The 20,306-nt window shown below is 35.9% G+C and overlaps 2 protein-coding genes across 3 annotated transcripts; one reads left to right on the top strand and one right to left on the bottom strand.

Moving 5' to 3' along the window:
- Positions 1–296: 296 nt before the first annotated feature.
- On the bottom strand, positions 297–15,445 carry foxn1 (forkhead box N1). 2 transcript variants are annotated; one of them, XM_087795394.1, is made up of 9 exons: positions 15,350–15,445; positions 12,156–12,209; positions 5,546–5,645; positions 4,170–4,451; positions 3,976–4,088; positions 3,774–3,870; positions 1,165–1,372; positions 741–1,100; positions 297–677 (listed from the first exon to the last, which is right to left on the bottom strand). In XM_087795394.1, the coding sequence occupies exons 2-9, from the start codon at positions 12,173–12,175 to the stop codon at positions 472–474; spliced, it is 1,386 nt and encodes a 461-aa protein (XP_087651520.1). In that variant the 5' UTR covers positions 12,176–12,209; positions 15,350–15,445; the 3' UTR covers positions 297–471. The 2 variants fall into 2 exon arrangements, with proteins under 2 accessions (XP_087651520.1, XP_087651521.1); XM_087795395.1 differs by having other exon boundaries at positions 741–1,097.
- slc46a1 (solute carrier family 46 member 1) lies at positions 15,355–20,221 on the top strand. Its single transcript, XM_087795393.1, has 6 exons — positions 15,355–15,660; positions 16,626–17,017; positions 17,081–17,559; positions 18,857–18,940; positions 19,001–19,157; positions 19,227–20,221. The coding sequence occupies exons 1-6, from the start codon at positions 15,355–15,357 to the stop codon at positions 19,270–19,272; spliced, it is 1,464 nt and encodes a 487-aa protein (XP_087651519.1). The 3' UTR covers positions 19,273–20,221.
- Positions 20,222–20,306: the final 85 nt, after the last annotated feature.

Raw genomic sequence — 20,306 nt, 5'->3', positions numbered from 1 at the left:
CCACAGCAGCTGTTAAAAGAGTATTTGACCTAAAAGGAAATGTTAAGCTTGACTGGGGGAATCAGAGGCCTTGACACTGCCTACTGAGATTTGGAAATGACGACACTTAATCACTAACATTTGTCAGCTGTTTCATGAAACCTCATCGACCCAACACAAATGTGTAGAGTCATAAATGTGTTGACAGCGGTTGGGATGACTTACCTGCAGTGGTTGATCTCCGAAAGAGCTGCTCGAGGGCAAACCCGTGTGAGTAAGTTTGTCCACTATCGAACACAATCAGGACCTCCTCAATGAAATAATCAAAAGCTTGAATTTTATTTTGTGATTGTGTTCAATTGAAATGTGTCACACGAAACATACAGAGGTTGATGGTTGACTATTGTCCGAAATACTCCCCAAATTCAGTTTTTCATTCATAAAAGCGATTAGAGCTTTGATGAAATTCAAAAAAAGGGTCTAAACAAGTCTTCACAACAGCGTGATGGACGTGGTGCAGCGGCTCAGATATCCAGTCAAACTGTCAGTCAAATAGGGGTCAGCCATCGCCCCCCCACAAGTGAACTGGCCTGAGCCCTGACTGACTGTTGTGGAGACGAGGCTGCCGTGGTCCGGTCCGGGAAGAGCGGGCGAGTCCGACACCAGGCTGTCCTCCCGGAGCTCCTCCCACAAACTGCCTGGGATTAAACAATCATCAGAAAAAAGCTTTATTTTAAAGTCTGGGAGGGAGTCGAACTCACCTTGCAGCTGCAGGTCCACCAGACTTGGGTTCAGCGTGTCAACGTCATACGCAGCGTCTCCCTCTGTTGGCCAGCTGGTGGCGCTGCACTGGCTATACTGTGGAGGTATCTTCCCCGTCACGGTGCAGAGGGAGTAAGGGTGGTTGGTTGTGTTGTTGGGAGGAAACCATGACAACTGCTGGGGGGGAGGAGGAGAGGTGACGTAGTGTGGACTGGGGGGACACTGGGGCTCCGGCTGTTTACAGGACAGTGAGCTTCGGCTGTAGCTGGAGGAGAGTTTGGAGAGAAGATCTCGGCTGCTGTAGGGAGGAAGCGACCTTATCTTGTTCCGCCTCTCACCAAACAGATGATCCAGATCTTCTGCACATGAAAGAAAGAAATAAAACCTTCGTTCCGTCCCCGTCATCCACCCTGATGGTCTCACCCGGTCTCGCCATGCTCCTCCGCACCGTCACGGGGTCTTTGCGGAGCCACTTGTGCAGCTCCTCCTGCATCTTCTCCACCTTGGCCGGGTTGAGGGACCACAGGCAGCCTTTACGGGACGAGGTGCTGTTTTTGTTCTCCACCTTCTCGAAGCATTTGTTCAGGGACAGATTGTGCCTCACAGAGTTCTTCCAGCCATCAGGAGCCGTCTGTTAAAGTCCCGCCAGAAACAACAACAAGTTGAGTTGGTGAGGTGTTTTCATAACTTGAATCACAAGTCTATGACAGACATGGGGAAGGGTGCTGCCCGGGGGGCTACATTTGGCCCTTGGACTCTATTGATTTGACCCTCAAGCAGATTAAAGATGATGTAGAAACCAACATTTTTTTTATTTATTGTTTTATGTATTTCTATTATTCATAACTAGTTTAATTTTTGTTTTAGGATTTCTTTGTCATTTTTGCGATAAGTTATAGTACAAAAAAATAGTAGTCAACATTAAAAAAAAAGCATTTTAATGTATAAAATGAAATAAAACAATGTTAGTCTATTTGGAGGTGAAAATAGGTTGAATCTTCTATTTATCGTCTTGTACTTCCGAGTGTCAACACTAGATGGAGCTGCATGGATAATCAATATAATTAGATTAAGATAAACGACACTGAGTTAAGATGAACATGTATGTGACCTGGAGTAAAGGATCATTTTATAAAAAATAATTTTAAAAAAATGTATAAATACATTAGGAATGATTAAACGAAAATTAACAAAACAAGTTTTTATACAAATATAAATATATATTGGAATATTTACTATTTGTCTCTTTAAATACACCATCATTAATTTCAAAAGATGAGTTATTGATTATTTTTATTGTATTGTATACAATTAAAATAAATCGATAGTTTATTGACTCTTATTTCTATTATAATCCAAATATATCAGAATCATCCTTTTTTACCTTCTATAATTGTTTAAGCAAGAAAACTTTTTTAAATATATTATTTTGAGCAGCTTTCCTTTGGTGCTACTTCAAAAAAAATAAAGGAATATTTGCAGAAAAATAAAAAATAATTTTGCATTATTTTGGTAATCATCCAGATATGACACTAAATCACAGTGACTGCCTCTGCCTCGGGGGGGCATTTATAACTTTATCTCCAGCATCTCTTCAGATTGAAGGCTTCATGCCACAGCAGGCCTGGACTGAACGTTTTCAATTGATAGAAAATATGACTCATTTTTATATTTATACTTCTCTCTTATATCTTCTGGCCCTGCAGCCTAATGTTCAGAGGCAGCTATTTGTAGAGAGGCAATCTGTGGTTCCTCCTAAAAATGAACGGCAGCAAATGTTTGAGCTCTTTCCAGACGTGCATATTTGAATATTCATTTGATTTGTGCAGGAGTTGTGTCAATCAAAGGTTCAATCTGAGGTGATTCTTATTAAAGTGAAAAAAGACAGGATTAACTAAACAGACTTCTTCTTAAAATGCTAATGATTATTATGATTATTGGGTATAGAGAAGAGTCAAAATATTAAGGAGCATTAATGAAAAAATAATAATAATAATTAAAAATTTCAATCGGGTGTTTCTCAATACGAAAAAAATAAAAAAAATACACACGGAAACCACACACACATTGTTAATCACAAATAATTCATAGTAAAAACCTAAACTTGAAGGGATAATATGAAGAGATAATAAACATACTATAATATAGTTTATCAGGTTCTATCAGGTCTAATATTTAATGAACCACAACAACAACTAAGCTTAAATTAACTATCTATGAATAATTGTTGTTGGACAATGAATACCTCACCATAGGATGAACACAAAACTATTATACCCTGTGATTGTTATTTTCCTTTTCTTCTTATATCTGTTTGTAGCTGGTGAAGGTATGCTAATAAAATAAAAAAAATAAGATATAAGATATAAATATGAAAAATATAAAGATATGCAAGTCAGGTAAAATGACAAAAAGAAATAGAAACAAATATAATGAAAAATACATTTTTTTACTTTTTAAAGTAAAATCTAATGTGTTGATTTAAGTGTCTATCTTGTTCCTCTAGTGTATCATCAGTGTGTGTCAGTTTGCACAAAACTCTTGTTTCATTGAAATATTTACATAATGTACTTAAGCCCCGCCCACTGAAAACGCTTAGTTTTTCTGGAGATTAAATCTCGTTTACTATAACCACACCCGCTCTGCTGTGATTGGTCAAACATTGAGATTTGTCACTGCGTGTCATCATTCCTGGAATCTCCACCTCCAAGCGACTCATTGTATAAACAAAGTGGGCGTAATTACAGATCATTATTATGTCTTAATCGACTCCGCTCTCGTAACCTTTTGTTTGCCCAGATTTCAGACGGGGGAGAACTTTAAAGTAGTTAAGTTAAAAAAGTAATTCAGAACATAGTCATGATGAGAGACTTACTGCGTCTTGGAGAGGAAGATTCAACATTTGAGTCAAGAGAGTTGGGTGTAACATTAGTTACCCTTTAAACTATTTTGATATTTATTTTGCACTGTAACCGCTTAAGAAATGCAGAACAAACGTCATGTGGTAATGCTTCAAATTGGAACTATTGTACCTTAAAGTAGGGAAAGTGTTCCGTCATGAAGCTGTAGATCTCGCTGACTGGTAAACTTCCTGTTTTACTGTTTTTCAGAGCCATGAAGATCAGAATACTGCAATCAATAAAACAATATTAGTACAAGAAGAAACAGTATGTTAAAATCAATACTGAACAAATGGTGAATAAAGATGGATGTGGAGTTGAATGAATAAAGTACCTGTATGAGTAAACAGGCTTCGGGAAAAAAGAGTTTGAGGAGCTTCGCTGCAGTGGAACGCTTGCATTTGGATATTTGGAGCGTTCATTGACCGGAAACACTATCGGTGAATCCTGTTTAAGAAGAAGATACAAGGTTTCACAAAGATTCTTGTTAATGAATCCAACGTGGAGATGTATCAGATGAAGAAGTACCACCACTGTTGAGTACATGTTGAAGTGCTCCCAGTCCTCCATGTTTGAGTTGTGCGTCCGACAACTGGGGTCTTGTCTGTAGACGTCTTGCAGGCAGGTCAGAGGAGGTGAGCAGTGCTGGAGAGAAGGGCTGCCGTCGCTCAGCTGTCGGCCGTACGGGTGGAAGCGCTGCGAGTCGACGGAACTGAGGGCTCCGTCAACGCTGAGCCTCGAGTTGACGCTCGTCGCTCTCGAGATGAAAGTGTTGCTCTCGTGAAGAGTGAAGCCGCCATCACCTCCGTCCTTGATGTGAGGAGGCAAAATCAGAGCTTTATTAGGAGTTTATAAACCAGAGTTTATTGTTTCAACTATTAACTGAAGAAAAAACATATACAAACACCAGAAGGTAAAGTTTTTATCATCATTCTACAATTACACTGTTTTCGTTAATTTGTTTGTTAAGTTAATTTATATTAAGTAAAAGTTTGTTTTTTTGTGAGTGTATTTTTTATGATTGAATGCACAGTTACAACTTCTACGTCCTTGAACACACCACGCTCCCCTGTTCCTGTCCAAAGTTTTTGCTAATTATTTTTCTGTTTTTCATGGTAATATTTTTTTGTTATTCATGGTAAAAATTGTCATTTTTTGTGATAATTATTTTTCAGTTTTGATGCTAATTTTTTCATTCTTTCATCCCAGTATTATTTTTGTTGTTCATGCTTATTATTTTTTAATTTATCATGCTAATATTTTTAAATTTTGGTGTTAAATATTTGTATCTTTTTAGTGTTGCATTATTTTTTCTTTGGTCGTATTGGTATTTTTTTGTTTTTAATGGCAATTACTTCATACTTTTCATGCAAAATATTTTTATATATTTGGGCTAACTATTATTCTGTTTTGAGTGCTTATTATTTTTCTAATTTCCGCACTAATATTTTTTCATGCAAGACTATAATTCTTCAGTTTCCGTGTGATATATTGTTTTGTAGAATTTTTTCAGTTTTTCATGCTTAATTTTTCTGTTTTTTGTGCCACTATTTTTGGGTTTTCCGTGCTAATTATTTGTCTGTATATTTTTATCTTTTCATGCTGATATGTTTGCACCATTGATTGCATTGCACATTGTCTTTTTTTCAACACGGTCTCATCCATGTACGGGAAACACTGGAATGTAATATGAGTCTCAATTGATAATTTAATGGATATGTTTGGAATGCATTACTCATGGACCTTCAAAGAAATAGTTTTTTCCTTCTCTTCTTACCCAACTTTTTCATGGTTTATTTTACAGAAATAAACCACGTATGGTCACCGGCCACGCGTGTGAGACGACAACAGGTAGAATAAATCACTACATGTCAACTGCATTTAGGTTAAGTTTAGTGAATTACCTGTGTTTGTGCCATTGAATAGCAGGTGGTCCTCGAGCGAGCCTCTCTAGTCACGTGACCTGACTTCAAAGGTTTTAAACTCCTGCACAGAAATCTGCTCCTGTGGAGAAAAAAAACATGTTTTAGCTGTGTTTTCGATGATTGATAAGTTACAATATAATGAAGTTGAAAAGATATGAAGAAAGTCGACTGTAAAGGTTTGATATGTGATCCTAGAAGAGGCGGGAGACACGTGTCCATGTTCCAGTAAAGGTAACCTCAGCCCCGTCAGACACCAAGCTCATTAAAACTGCCAACAAAGCGTGGATGTCTAGTATTGCAAAGCAAAAAACTGCTGAGCAGACAAAGAGTGAAGATGAAATAAATGCTCGAGAAAGATCATCCACTGGCCGGAACCTACGTCTAACCTGTCAGAGCCACCACTCACTTTGATAGACAGTTCATAAACAAACAAAATCAATTGTCCAACTTGTTGAATAATAATAATAATAATAATAATGTCTATTTATATAGCGCCCTTCTAGACCAGGGTCACAAAGCGCTTTGACAGCCATGCATTCCCCCATTCACACATACTGATGGGAGTAGAATAAATATATCTTTCAAGTTGATATATTATTTTCTTTAGTGGTGATAATGATTCATTACTAAAAAAAAAAAAGACATACCAAAAGAGTCAACAACTGCTGTTACAAGTACTCAGTAAAAGGATTTAAACACTATTTAATGAGGATTCATGGAAAATAGCTAAGAGAAAATATATATATCTTTATATATATATATATATATATAACATTTGTCACTTCTTATTTATGTTAATTGTAAATAAAGATGCTTATCAATAATTCTTATTTTTATTATTAATTATTTTATGTTACAAACACTATTGAAATAAAATAAAAAATAATAATTAAAAAAATAATTATGATCCCAAAGCTCACCTCAAAAAATTGAATTTAATATCAATACAGTCACATTAAAAAATATATATATTATTTATATTATCGGTATATAATTGGTGTATTGATTTGTTATTACACCCCTAATAGATTCAAAGGTTCATAAAGTGTGGTGAGGCTTCTCAGTATTACTCTCCAGGTCAGTATGTACAACTAGAAATAATCCATAAATGCAATCTTTTAAAATGCACAGGGATTTAAAATTAAATAATTTTAGATTTTAGGTGAGCCATATAGTTTGGAAAATATAGAAATATTCAAATCAAGCGTGGAAAGAACGTTGATGAAGCTTCTTTCGAACAAAGGGATAATTCCTTCATGAAGAAAGACGATAGAATGATCTGCTACTCGTAAAAATCTATAAATTATGAAGTTATTTGTCGGCACATTGACAGACAAAAGCAAGCGATCACGTAACGTCCGTGTCATAGGGAGCAAGTGAAAACAATTAAGAGTGTATGGCTGGAATGTGTGGAAGTTTTGGTAAGAATCTCTGAAGAGAACTGAAGCTCCCTAAACCGCTATAACATAAGTTCATGTTTTAAAGAGTAAATCTACATTTTAAAAAACACATTTATGAATTAGACACACACAAGTTGAAATATTAGATTAGAGCTCTCAATATTCAACATTCATACGTAAAGATTACTTGACACTGGAAAGCAGTTTGACAAGTTGGGTGAGTTAGAGCTTCTAGGAGGTGTGTGCGCATGTTAATGAACGATCTGTGCGTTTGCAAATTTTTTTTATGATGAGCTGAAATGTCTGAAGTATGTTTATGTCAAAATGTTTTGCATTGTGTATTGGCAAGTAACTGGCAATACAAAACGTATCACCATAGAAGGCCAGCAATATGATGTACTGTGAGTAACAAGGATATATTTGTAGTATTGTCAAGTACTTGACTCTGGTGTTGCAGAATTTACAGACCACATGAGTCTTAACTGCTTTCATTTGTTTTGAAACACAAATACATATGTCCGAACATCAGCTTAAAAAGCCTTCTAATTCGACGGTATCCTCTTGTCCTCAGTCATCTCTTGGACCTTGAGGGATTTCATTGTCGTAGCGGCAAGAAGTTAAAATTGCAACACAAAAATGAATAAATGCTGTTTCCAAACCAATAGTAAATAATAACAAATAAAAAAAAATGATATAAATAAAATATGAACTGAAACCACCACCCACCCCAAAATATGTTTTGTAAATATAGTTTTCTTTTGTTTATTTTATCGATAAAGTGTTTAAAAAAACAACAACATGGCAATAAATCGGTGTATCGGTTTCCTCACACCACTAACCTGGGAGCACACCCAGGACACTCGATATTAAGTGGGTTAACTTGGAAACACCTGGTTTTTTTTAGAAGCTAGATAAGATAAATCTGGCCCTTTACTGCAGGTGCTACCTTGAACGACCCAAACTTGTCTTTCTCAATGCCTCACTTCTATGTCAGACATCTGAAGGATCTCATGTCTGTGTCACACAAGACACAACAGTCTTATTAGAAAGCTCGCTTGTTTCCGGTAACTGTGATTGTTTTTTGATGGCCTGTCATCTACTGTAATGTGAACCATTTTTCCCTTCAGGCGAGTAAAAATATTTCCCTGACTACGACAAGAGAGATTAAGATCCGGATCAAGTCTTCACTCAATGTAACAAGCTGCAACATTTCCAACTTTTCAATGATAAACTAGCAATCTTAGCCACCACATCGCCCCCATGTTTTTCATCCATGAGGTGAAAGCTAAAGCGGTCATGTCTTTACAAGACTGATTTGACATTGAATGCAGTAGAATTTTGACAGGATTGTAAATTATTTGCTGCAGTTTCAAGGGTATTACATCACCAAAACAAGTTCCCCTCATTTGTAATCCTCTTAAATTAAGATTATAAGAACTAATTATTAATGTATGAAGCGCCTATATGCTGTAGCCTCAGGGCAGAAAAGCTTAACTAAGACCGTGAGCCTTTTCTCATGAAGATCGTTTGTTCTGAAATGAAATAATCCATCAGGTGAATCAAAGGATGAATGAAGATATCCTAGAGTTGTGAGTGTTATTGAACACTGACATCATGTGTCCCTTGTATCCACGGGGCCCTCATCAGGTCAGTGTAAAACCACAATGTACAAATGCAACCAATTTTATTTTGTACTATTTTTATAAATCCTGATTAGAACCAGTTAAGAACTTGTCAGATTTCTGGATATTTTCTATTTTTCTCCTCCTTTTATTGTCTTATTTATTTTTCAAGTACTTTTTAACACTTTAAATGAATATGGAGAAATTTAAAAAAAATACTTTAATATCATATTTACTTGTTTTTTCATTGGTTCAATGAAATGTACTAAAATCAAATTATATGAAATAAATAATGATCCCCCCCTTGATTTTATAATATAATATACTGTATATTTTGACCTTGTGACTTCAGTATTTTATTATTCCTTCCCACCAAACTAAGGTATTTTTTCTTTGTCCATTTTTATTCAGGCATTAAGCCCACACACACACATTAGTCACAGCAGTGGCCCATTTTTTATTTGAAAGCTTTTGTCAATTGATTGTCATGTAGGGTAGAATTTTTACTTTGTAGAACTTTCAAAAGCAACTCTGTGTTTGTTCATTTTAAAGCATTTTAAACCGTGACCAAGTCTGAGGAAGAACACTTAAACTGAGCATATTTACAAACCGAGCCCATGGCTGTGTACTTTCAATATTTTGTTACTCAAATCATTATATAAGTACAGTACATGGAAATACGTGGGTGCATCCCGTTTTCACCTTAAACAGCTTTAAAAGATGAAAAGAAATGTGTTAAATTATTTCTGCACGTCTGTCGTAGTCAACACAAGGGTAGAATGGGTTCATAGAAATTATTGCTGACAGGTTTCATAACCATAGAATAACAAAAGATTAGCTCATTAAAGTTCTCGGCTGCGATATAAAAATCTGACTAGAGTTGGCTGCAGGTCGCATCTGATCCTCCTGTAGCAAGTTAAAAAAAACTTAAGAAAAATTTAAATCCAAACCTCAAGGCATAGTTAAAACTTACCGAGATAAAGCTCAGAAACACCGTGATGTTGTCCCACCGGTCGTCCTGCTCACACTCACTCCTGAAGTTGTGTCACACGTCTGTCAGATTGCCTGTCTTTGTGAGTATCAAGGTGGGTAATAGGTTGGTTTGTGTGTGTGAATATGTGTGTGTGTTTGTGTGTGTGTGCCTGGCAAACATCCAGGCAAACCCAGCAATGAGATATACAGTAAGAAAAACCTGCTGCAACAGGTTCCAGAGGATCTATTGGTGGAGTCATTGGCAGCTGGCAGCTCTCTCATCCCTCTCTTCCTCCTTCCATCCGTCTTTCTTTGCTGACTGAATGGTTACTTGTCAGAAAAGACACCAGATACACTGCTGATCACAGCCTGTAGCAGCAACTATGATTTCTGAGCTCGCCCTTGGCTCAGGCCTGTCCAGTGTGAGCTTGTTCCGATCATCTGTGCACCGAAGATACTTCAGCTTCCCGGGTTATAATTAGCATTCAACATATATTCATTTTATATACTTTTATATATTTGGAAACACAGTGGAGGGATCACATGTGTGTCAACGCAGTCAAGAAGTCCTGATGGTGAACTTGGGAAGTTTTCCTTCGCAGGGCTCCCTCACTAAAAACCTTGTCCTCAGTCGCAGGGCGAGGCAAAACAACATAGAGGAGAGGATTAATTACAGATTGAATAAACTCTCGTGTTACTGTGCGAGGGCTACTGCCGACGGCACTTACTGCCAAAGTGAGGAGAGTGTAATTTGGGACCAGATTCCAGTGAAAGTCTCATTGTCTTAGAGAAGGGAGGAGGGGGAGGGGTCTCGTATTAGCTTGAGGTATACATCTTCAACTCACTGCGTCTTTTTTCATTCTTTTTATAAAACCATCAATAAAGTTGTATCTTGTCTTATCTCATTTTTCTCTGAATCATCTTGGTGATTTTTTTGTATTTGACATTTTCAGCAGAATTTTCTTAAAACAATTAATCTTGGAATTCTAATAATTATTAGGGTTAATACTATGGGCGTTCAATTCAAGAAATATAATATTTTTTCCCATTTTTATGCAAAGTTAAAGAGGTGCCTGAATCCAAACTGTTCTTAAGTCATGTATGCTGGCAGATTTCCTGAGGGCTTTTCTAAGAGTTTGTGTGATAATGTGTGAAAAAGAATAAGATCGACCTTGCGTCACCTGTACACTGTATTAGTAATAGCCAGAATAAGTGTCATAGGGTGGTATGCACAGGAAAACTGTGGCATAAATCACGATTTTTAAATAGGTAATGAAACTTTTTTTTTTTAGAAAAACAGTTAGAATATCAGGGATTTATTTTAAAATTGAAATTATTTGTTAAAAAGAATATATGTGTAAATGTGACAATAACAGTATAACATATCTTATGTAACTCACCATACTTTAATGAAAAGTATTAATCCTTTTAAACCCAGTTTCACGAGCTCATGAAATGGGCAGAACAAAAAGATAGCGGTTTTATAGATTGATATATAAACAATTTCAATAGGTGGAAAAGCTTCTATCCCAGTGTTCAGTCAGGTGGATTTATAAAGATGAATATATTTGTTGTGCATGAAGCCAATATACAGTTTAATGACCCACATAATAGAAATTTGATGATCGGTGTTGGGCAACACTGCGAACAGTAGATGAAGTAAAAAGAAGGCATGAAGCCATCAGAAGAAAAATATATGTACAGTATAAGGAGAAGTTATATAACTAGTTCTTACTTGCTCAAGCCAAAATATACATGCTAGGATATCCATCTTCTTGCATCGATTTAGTGTCTGCTTCTCACTAACTGCAGCCATGTGTGCACAATTCCCAATTCCCAGTGTTTGCATCAACTGTACATTTCTATTAGAAATATTTAAGATTTCTCTCAATTTTGATAAATCATATGGTAGTAATAGATTCAATTGTTATCTTCATTTCACCATCGTGTCATTTTATTTTCGTAAATGATAAAAACAAAATTTTATTTACATTTAACCATTTAAAAGTACTGTATAAGAGTCGACACCGGGGTAGAATACATACCTATGGCTGACATGTTTCGTACTCCCAGAATCACAAAAGAGGTCATTTAAGTACTGTACATAGCCAGTCAAGTACTGTACATATGTCTCACACACTCAGCGAAGTATCATAGCTAGTAATTGTTCTTGGCACGCTTCCAAGGGACATATGACCACCTTTCATTACCTATAATTGTATAAATGGATAATTAAACTAGTGAAATGAATTGGCTGTTAAAAATGTCTTTTACATATCATCCTTTAGCAAGATTGTTAAGTGCATTCCAGGTACATTTAAATTAAGTCAGCAATTACATTCTCTGACCCCGAGGGGAAACATGCAGCTGCTATTTTCACAGTCATCGTGAAATATAGCCTGGCACAGTCATAAAGTTGTTCTAAAGTATGATAAATACCCAGTAAAGATGTTCGAATCAAGAAGCTATAAACCGTATAAAACGTCATTAAAAAAAACGACTATGTTGAAGAATATGAATCCGTTCAAATTAAAGCGTAAAACCAAAAGTTAAACAAGAAGTGAAAGACAAGGTAGGAAGAAGATATTGACTTACCACTGAAAAGGCATTTCCATCACGCTTCATTAGCTGCTATCACTGTGGCGAGCACTGCAAGAGAGTATGATAGCTTTACTGACAGATAACGTCCTCTTCATAATGTGCACTAGAGTCAGGGGTGGACATGAAATAGTCATTCGTATCCATTTAGCCTTTGTGACCTTGGTTTCAGAGCACTTTTTAAATCCCTCTTGTTCTCCACATAAAAAGCCAGCAGATATTTTCAATCTAAAACTGATTGACCAGTAGGTTTAAGTCAACTTATAACTTATCTTCCATATCAATCTTTTTGAAGGGATTTGCCTTCTGGCTCTCTTGACATTTTTAAATCAAACCTTGTTTGACTAATCCTGTGTATGAAAATGAGATTTAAGTCAGTTGAGTTGAGGTAAAAGAACCACATTGAACCTGTGAGCCAGCTACATTTATATTGTAATTATTTTGAGTCATATGTTTGGTTTAAAAACTAAAATAATGAATTGTGAATGTCTGACTTATGGAGGGGAAAATTAAACAATCTACTTACTAGAGAAAACAAAAGGTTTAAAAAATCAGATTAAATCAAAATGTATGTTTTATTTAAGTTAGCAGAGGGTAAAGTTTTTAAATACTATAGAAAAGAAGTGTCATGCCTCAGAACCAAAACCCAGCAGGATATTTTGATGGTGGACAAATAAACTTTCAGAGCAAAAATCTTCGTACAAACTTATCACAATTTGTAGGGGTGTGAGAATATCTTATACACCAATATATATGGATATTTTATTCATGTTACTGTATGGATTTATAACAGCGCTATAGGAATGTCTTTAGGGGCTTTCAAAACATTTTATTTTTATGGTATATATTTCAATTAATTATGTGAAAAATAAAATAATCGTTTTTATTATTAATATTAATATGCAAATATTCACGTTCCTTAATCTGTTATCATGAATGGTGATTAGCTGTGTGAGAAAAAATGGATAAATTGTGATATCGCAGTTTTTTTCTACGATACTGCACATATTCAACAGAACTTTTTTAAAAATTATTTTTAATTCCATTTGAAGTTCAATCATATATATTGTATGGTTTATATATTAATACAGGGTATAGTATAGTATACAATAGAATAATAATTTTTTTGGTTAGAAATAACATGTTCATGTGTTCATTTTTGTGTTGCAATTAAACTTCCGGCCACTAGATGCTAGCAGTCATTCCGTCCTGTGCATCTAAAGGAACAATGAAATCCCACTGGATCCAGGCGAAGAGAGGATACAGTAAACTCTAGCAGCTCTTAAAGCTGATGTTTGGACATATTTGGGATTTCATCTTTATTAATTCAACCAAATGTGGATCAAATAACACAATGTCACTTAAATTCAATATTGCCTAAAATCTTTCAGAAAATGATGCAAGTGTATCATCATATCATGATCTAAATATATGCTACTGAATCGTGAGACTAGTGTATCGCACCTTAAAGCACTCTTAAACGATTGATAGTTATTTTGTTCTGCAATGTGATATAAAGATAACATAATAAGAATACAGTGTATACAATTCTAAAATCATTGAAATAATTGAAGTCAAAGGACTGTTATGAGCTAAAAATGTCTCGACGTACCACTTTTAAAGAACCGCCCAACAGTTCTTAACCACTGCTTTACCAAAATATCTGATGTCAGACAGCAATCAATATGCATCTGGACAGCATATACACATGTGGTACTTCACAAAATAAGACAAGTACTAGGCCCATAAATTACGCTTAAACCAATACCTTGATAGAACATCCTCAACTTTTGCCTTAGGCCCCAAAACGGCATTAATCACCGTGTCAGTTTAATGTAGCCAAAACACAGGATCACCTTTGTCCTCTTAAAAAAGACACCGTTCACTTGGGTTACCAAAAAGTTGAAAAACAAGAAAGAGATAAGACAGTATTTTAAGGTAAATTAATGAGAGAGTTCACATCCTGGTATTAAAGTATTAAAGTAGAACATTAAAAATAAGAATTTGGTTGATGTAGTTACTGGTTTGGTTTCAGATGGAAAAATGATGTTTTAATCCTAAAATACTTTCAGCATGTCATGAGTTAATGACATTTTTTCAATTGAATGAGGATGAATTACAATAAAATAAGATTTATGAATCTTTAACCTGACCCGAGTCCTAAAATCATCTCACTCGGATCACATTACAAAAAGCTTAATCTCTGCAGAAGCCATTGTTGCAGTAACAATATGAGACGTTTATTATCTAACCCCTTCGATTACTGGAGGTAACCTATTTTCAAGCAAATCCCTTTTCCCAGCATGCACCATCCAAATTAATTTTCTAGGTTGGATTCCCTTTTATTATATCTAAAAAATGCACTCGCATATTCTTCGCACTAGGGGTCCATACGTTTTCACATTTATAAACGTATGTAAAGGGCCAAAAAGAGATAAATCGGTGGTTTATCTGCTTTTTTAGAAATTTTTTTTTATTTTATAGCAGATATTATGCTTACTTTGTATGTAATCTTATTTTGTTCTTTTATTATGTACTGCCTGCACAAATAATTCCTGTCCTATGTTGTGTTAATAAAAGTTTCTGATTGTGACAACCTTGTACTGGATTAAACTATTCAAATACAATATGTGCAAAGAAATAAAGGTAATAAATCCACATGATTGTAAAAGAAACATAATTATACCCCAAATCTTCTGGTTAACAGTGTTCTATTATTGCTTGAAAAAAGAATAAGAGAAAAAAAGAACATATAATTACAAACTGTGGGAAAACATTCTGGGCTTTGCTCGTTTTCAAAGAACTTTAATAAAATAGTTATAAAATATTATCGCTTTACAACAATAATTAAAGTGTTTATTTATACATTACATTAAACAATTTCCCGAAGGATACCTCCAGAGGAATCAATAAAGTTGATCTAAAAAGCGCTTTGTGACCCTGGTCTAGAAAGGCGCTATATAAATAGAGATTATTATTATTATTATTATTATATATACTGTATATATCTATTCATATGATCAACAAAGCAAAATGATTCAGCAAGTATATGTAGTGACCTACTCTGACCACCAGGTGTCAGTATATCCCCACAGACCTTTGCTCCTCGTGATTTCCTGCGTTATTTAGCTGAGCTGTTGAAAAATAGTTAGCATGATGACTTAGCACCGCCACCTCTGACGTCTTCTCACCCGCCATGGACGACCCGGACACGGCAGCGATCCTTCCAGTCGACGATCTTCCTAAAACCCCCACCGAGGATGCCGGTGGTTCTGTGCAGCACCGGGACGAGGTCCACGTCCGGACCGTGCGTCCGCCGTTCGTGTGCCCGCTGCCGGTGTCGGTGGAGCCGGTGCTGTTCCTGTCCATGTTCTCCCTGACCCTGCAGGCTCCTCTGGCCACCCAGTACCTCTGGGACCGGATCAGTGAAGACGTGGGCTTCAATGGTTCCAAGAGGTCCAGCTGCGGCAACAGCTCCGTCCCTGAGGACCCACTGCAACAGGTCCACCTTCTAGGAGTAGTTTGATAACTTTATTGACAAATACAGGTTGACAAAACAACAATATTTTTTAGGATAAACTTTGACCTGCAGGAAGATGAATTTGATATAAATGTCTGTTTTACAATAATGCTTAACTAAACTTGACATTACAAAACTCTTGTTACTTTTTATGTAGTGTTTTTATTGGTAACATTTTGAGATAAACTTTCCCATTCTGCCAGTATTATTGGATAATTAAAATGTGTTCTCAGAAGTATATGTATAAGTAAGTGTAACTTGAAAATTAAATTTAGTCAGACTAACTTGATGATGAACAAAGTACAATAAAGACTGTTTGTCTGTATTTATGCAAGTAAGCAAAACATTTTATTTTGCATTTATTTGATTATTAATTACTAGGTCATCCTCTCACGATACAGTTTTTGTTTTAGGGTGTTTTGTTTTTTGTGAATTAAGGGAAATCTTAAAAGAAATGTTTTACTTTAGATTAAAAAATAAGTACAAGTTAAAAATACATTAATTTGATTTGTTATTGTAACTTCAGGTTAGTTTATTTACGTTTATGCTTTTGGCTCCTTTACCTTAAATATATTTATTATAATATATTACATTAATTTTATTCAACATTAAAAAACACATGTAACCAGTTCATATCCCAACTCAAAACCCATCTGTGTAAAACTCATTTTTGCACCTGATTTAATTTTCTTCACCTTTTCTGCCATTTTATCCCTTTTTCATGGCCGTTGCAGTTTATGTTTTAATGTATTATTCATTTATTTATTTAGCTTGAAGGCCCCTCAAAACAGCCACCGTATAATAGGTTAGTTTAAGTTGTGTCATATCTGACAAAATAAATGAAGGTTTATAGTGAAACTTATAATAACCTTAAATAATCTTTAAAATACAGTTTGTATTAAAGATAAAAAATAATGTTTTCTTGAAACCTATATTTTTCTCCTCAGGAGGTGCAAACTCTGACAGCCCACTGGAACCTGTACATCAATCTCGCAGGCTTCTCTGTGGGACTGTTGATGGTTCCTCTCCTGGGGTCCTGGAGTGACCTCGCGGGTCGCAGGCCAGTCCTCATCATACCCAACCTGGGTCTGGCCCTGCAGGCGGTGATCTACCTGGTGGTCATGTACCTGAAGCTGCCGGTGGTCTACTTCCTGCTCGGCAGGTTGCTCAGTGGTCTGTCGGGGGATTTTAACGCCATCCTGGCCGGTTGCTTTGCTTACATCGCGGACGTCAGTGACAGAAGGTCTCGGACCATACGGGTGGCCATCCTGGAGTCGTGTTTAGGTGTCTCTGGGATGTTGGCCAGCATCATTGGTGGACATTGGCGAAAAGCACAAGGGTAGGAGGATATATATAGATTTTAAAAAATCCCAAATCCTGATGAGTTCTTCTTCACTTTTAGATACATCAATCCATTCTGGCTGGTTCTTGCCACCAGCTTGGCTGCAGCTCTGTATTCCTACCTCTTTGTACGTGAATCGGTCCACCCCGACCCCAGTGCCAAACTCTTCACCACACGCCACCATAAGGCAGTGTGGCGGCTCTTCACCACCGGAGGAAGCTCCAGCCAGGAATCTGGGAAACTCCAGCGATGCAAGTTGTCGCTGTACATGCTCTGCTTCTTCTTGGTGGTCAGCGTCCACTTCGGGACCCGTGAGCTGTACGTGTTGTACGAGCTGAGCTCCCCGCTGTGTTGGGGATCCGCCCTCATCGGGTACGGTTCAGCGGCTCTGCATCTGGCCTACCTGAGCAGTCTTCTGGGGTTAAAGGTCATGAAGATGTGCCTGAAGGACTCGTGGGTGGCGATCATGGGTTTGATCTCCAACATGACCGGGCTGGTGGTTTTCTCAGTGGCTGACACCACAGAGCTCATTTTCACAGGTGAGCATTTTCTTTTCCATTTAGTGTTGTCATTTATTATGCTATTTATTTTTAAATAAACTAAGATTAATTTATCCATGCTGTTTCTTGGTGGAGTCCAGAAACAAACTAAACTAAAACCATTTGAAAACACTAACCTGGAAACACTTTTTGTCATAGTCAAAAACATATTCAGGTAGAATAACAAAACAACTTTGTTATTCTTAAGCTGTTATTTATTTACATTAATAATTATTAAATGCTCAGGTGCTAATCAAACGTTGCCAGTTAGCATTTGGCAAACAAAATTAATTAGATTAATTAAAAGGCTACATAAAACAAGAAATATCCTGCAACGACATGTTTTTAATTACCTGCAAATTTTTATTTTAAAGTTGAACTCAATTTCAATACAATTTCTAGTACTTCTTAAAATCCAATAGAACTATCCAATAATACTCCCTGACTGGGAAACGGTATTTAAAAATAGTTGCAGAACAAAGAACTTATATTAATAATAGTTTCGTATTCTTAGGTTCAGTTTAAAGTTCTTTTTAACTGCTGTTTGTTTGTAATTAACTCAAGTAGGTTCAGGTAAATTATTGTTTTGTCAACTTGTATTTTTCGATACGATTATCAAACTATTCTAGCGAGTAGACCTGTTTCACATTGTTTTAAAAGTCATAGTCAAAAACATATTCAAGTAGAATAATGATGCAAAAATGTTATTCTTTAGCCGTTGTTAAACATTTATAATAATTAAATGTTCAGGTGCTAATCGAACTTTGCCAGTTAGCATGTGGCAACAAAGCTAACTTGGCTAAGCAAGAATTGCTATCTGATTGTAACTGTAATATTTTCATTGAATGTTTTGAAAAAACACTAACTTCCTAAATTTCTTGTGAAGTTTGAGTCAAACTGTGTCTCATAGTCAACTCATATTTAAAGCTTTTGTTAAAGCTCATTATGGGTCTTTCCTGAATTTGTTTTATATTTCCCCCTGAACAATAACCTTGTACTGGAGCCATATTTTGACTTGAGTTTTAAATGTTATGTCTGTGTGGGTGAAAGCACAGCTCCTTAATGTAGAGACTATGCTGCAGCAGCATTAGAATTTAGAATTAGAATTCAAATTGGAACATTTGACCGGAGTTAAAAGAACATTATAAGTTAGTACTAACAAGTGTTTTTTTGTTTAACATACAAATATAATATTATAATAATATGCGTTTTGGCTTGTGTGTTTGTTGCGTTAACACTCTTTTTCAAATATATCTGATGACATTGTAAAATGTTTTAACACGCATGTCATGGCCAGGTTATGGTCTACTCTTCTTTTTCATGGCTACCACTCCGGTCCTCAGGTCCAAGTTGTCCAAGTTGGTGGGACAGTCCGAACAAGGTACCTTGAATGAAACTGAAGTGTTCTTTCATACGTGAAAGTTCATGTTTTCTCTCCCAGGTGCTCTGTTTTCCTCAGTGGCCTGTGTGGAGAGTCTGTGTTATCTCACGGGCAGTGGCGTCTTCAACTCTCTTTATCCAGCTACACTGCACTTTATGAAGGGCTTCCCCTTCCTCTTCGGTAGCCTCCTACTCATCGTCCCCACTGGAATAATCGGGTGAGAGCTTTAAAACTTTAATTTGCCCCGAGTGTCAGATAATGTGTATAATAAAAATTGTTTCTATAGGACCCTGGAGTGTTTGGTTAGGAGGAGAGACACTGAAGCATCATGAGAAGATTTACACTTGGAATCACTCAGACTTTTGACCAAACCACTGTGAAAAGATTATTTTTTTAAATAGTGATGATTGTATTTATGAATCAATTTAGTTCCACATAATTTTCTTTTTAATATTTCGTCTATAATCCTATTTAAATGTAAACGTTTTGAATATGACTTACATTTTTTACTTGTAAATTATTTATTTTAATCTTTCTATTTAAATATTGTGACTTGAACTTTTTGTTTTCCAGCAACAGACTATTTTCTAAATAACAATGAGATTTTAATCCTCAGGACTTTTTTTGTCAAACTCAAATACTGAACCTTGTGAAATATTTAATTATTATGACAGATGCATTCTTTATCTAGAAAAAGTATTTCAAGTATTGTCTCAAACTGACTTGGTAATTTTAATGTTAGCTCAATGTTGAAAGTAAGTGACGTATGTTTCACTGCACAGACATTAATAATCAACAGCCGAGCGAGTGAATCAGTAGCAGGAGTTTGGGATCAGTTACACTCTGACCCTCCTCCTGACCATCAACACCAGATAGTCCCCGAGCTCAAACCATCAACCGACATGTGCTCAAAGGTCAATTCGTAAACGCACACAAGAGGAAAACGATATTCCAAAACGACTCTCAAAGGGAATTAAGTAAAGAATTAAACTGAGTTCTGGATATTGAAGGGGGGAACATAAGATGGACTTAAGTGGACAAAGGTTTATATTCTTTGTAGTAAGGCTGAATTCTGACCTTTTATAAATGGTTTATTCTTTGCATAATTACCACATAAAATATAGCAATATTAATATTTGTAAGCGAACATCTTTATAATCATTAGGTATCGTATTAAAAGACGCTACAGTCTGACATCTAGTGGTGTCTCGTCTCATTGCACTCCTTTAATAACTGCTCACTCGGCCCAACATTTATTCTGTTATTAAACTACAACTTGACAGCGCGACTTTAACATGGTAAAACAAAACCGCTTATCACTCATTTAAACTTTGATATCATTCTTATTTCTGTGATTTTAAACTTG

This window comes from Callionymus lyra, chromosome 7 (assembly GCF_982586985.1).
Source record: "Callionymus lyra chromosome 7, fCalLyr1.hap1.1, whole genome shotgun sequence".
Lineage (NCBI taxonomy): Eukaryota > Metazoa > Chordata > Actinopteri > Syngnathiformes > Callionymidae > Callionymus > Callionymus lyra.
Note: the sequence above shows the minus strand (reverse complement) of the source record. Positions and strands in the feature narration are given on the sequence as shown.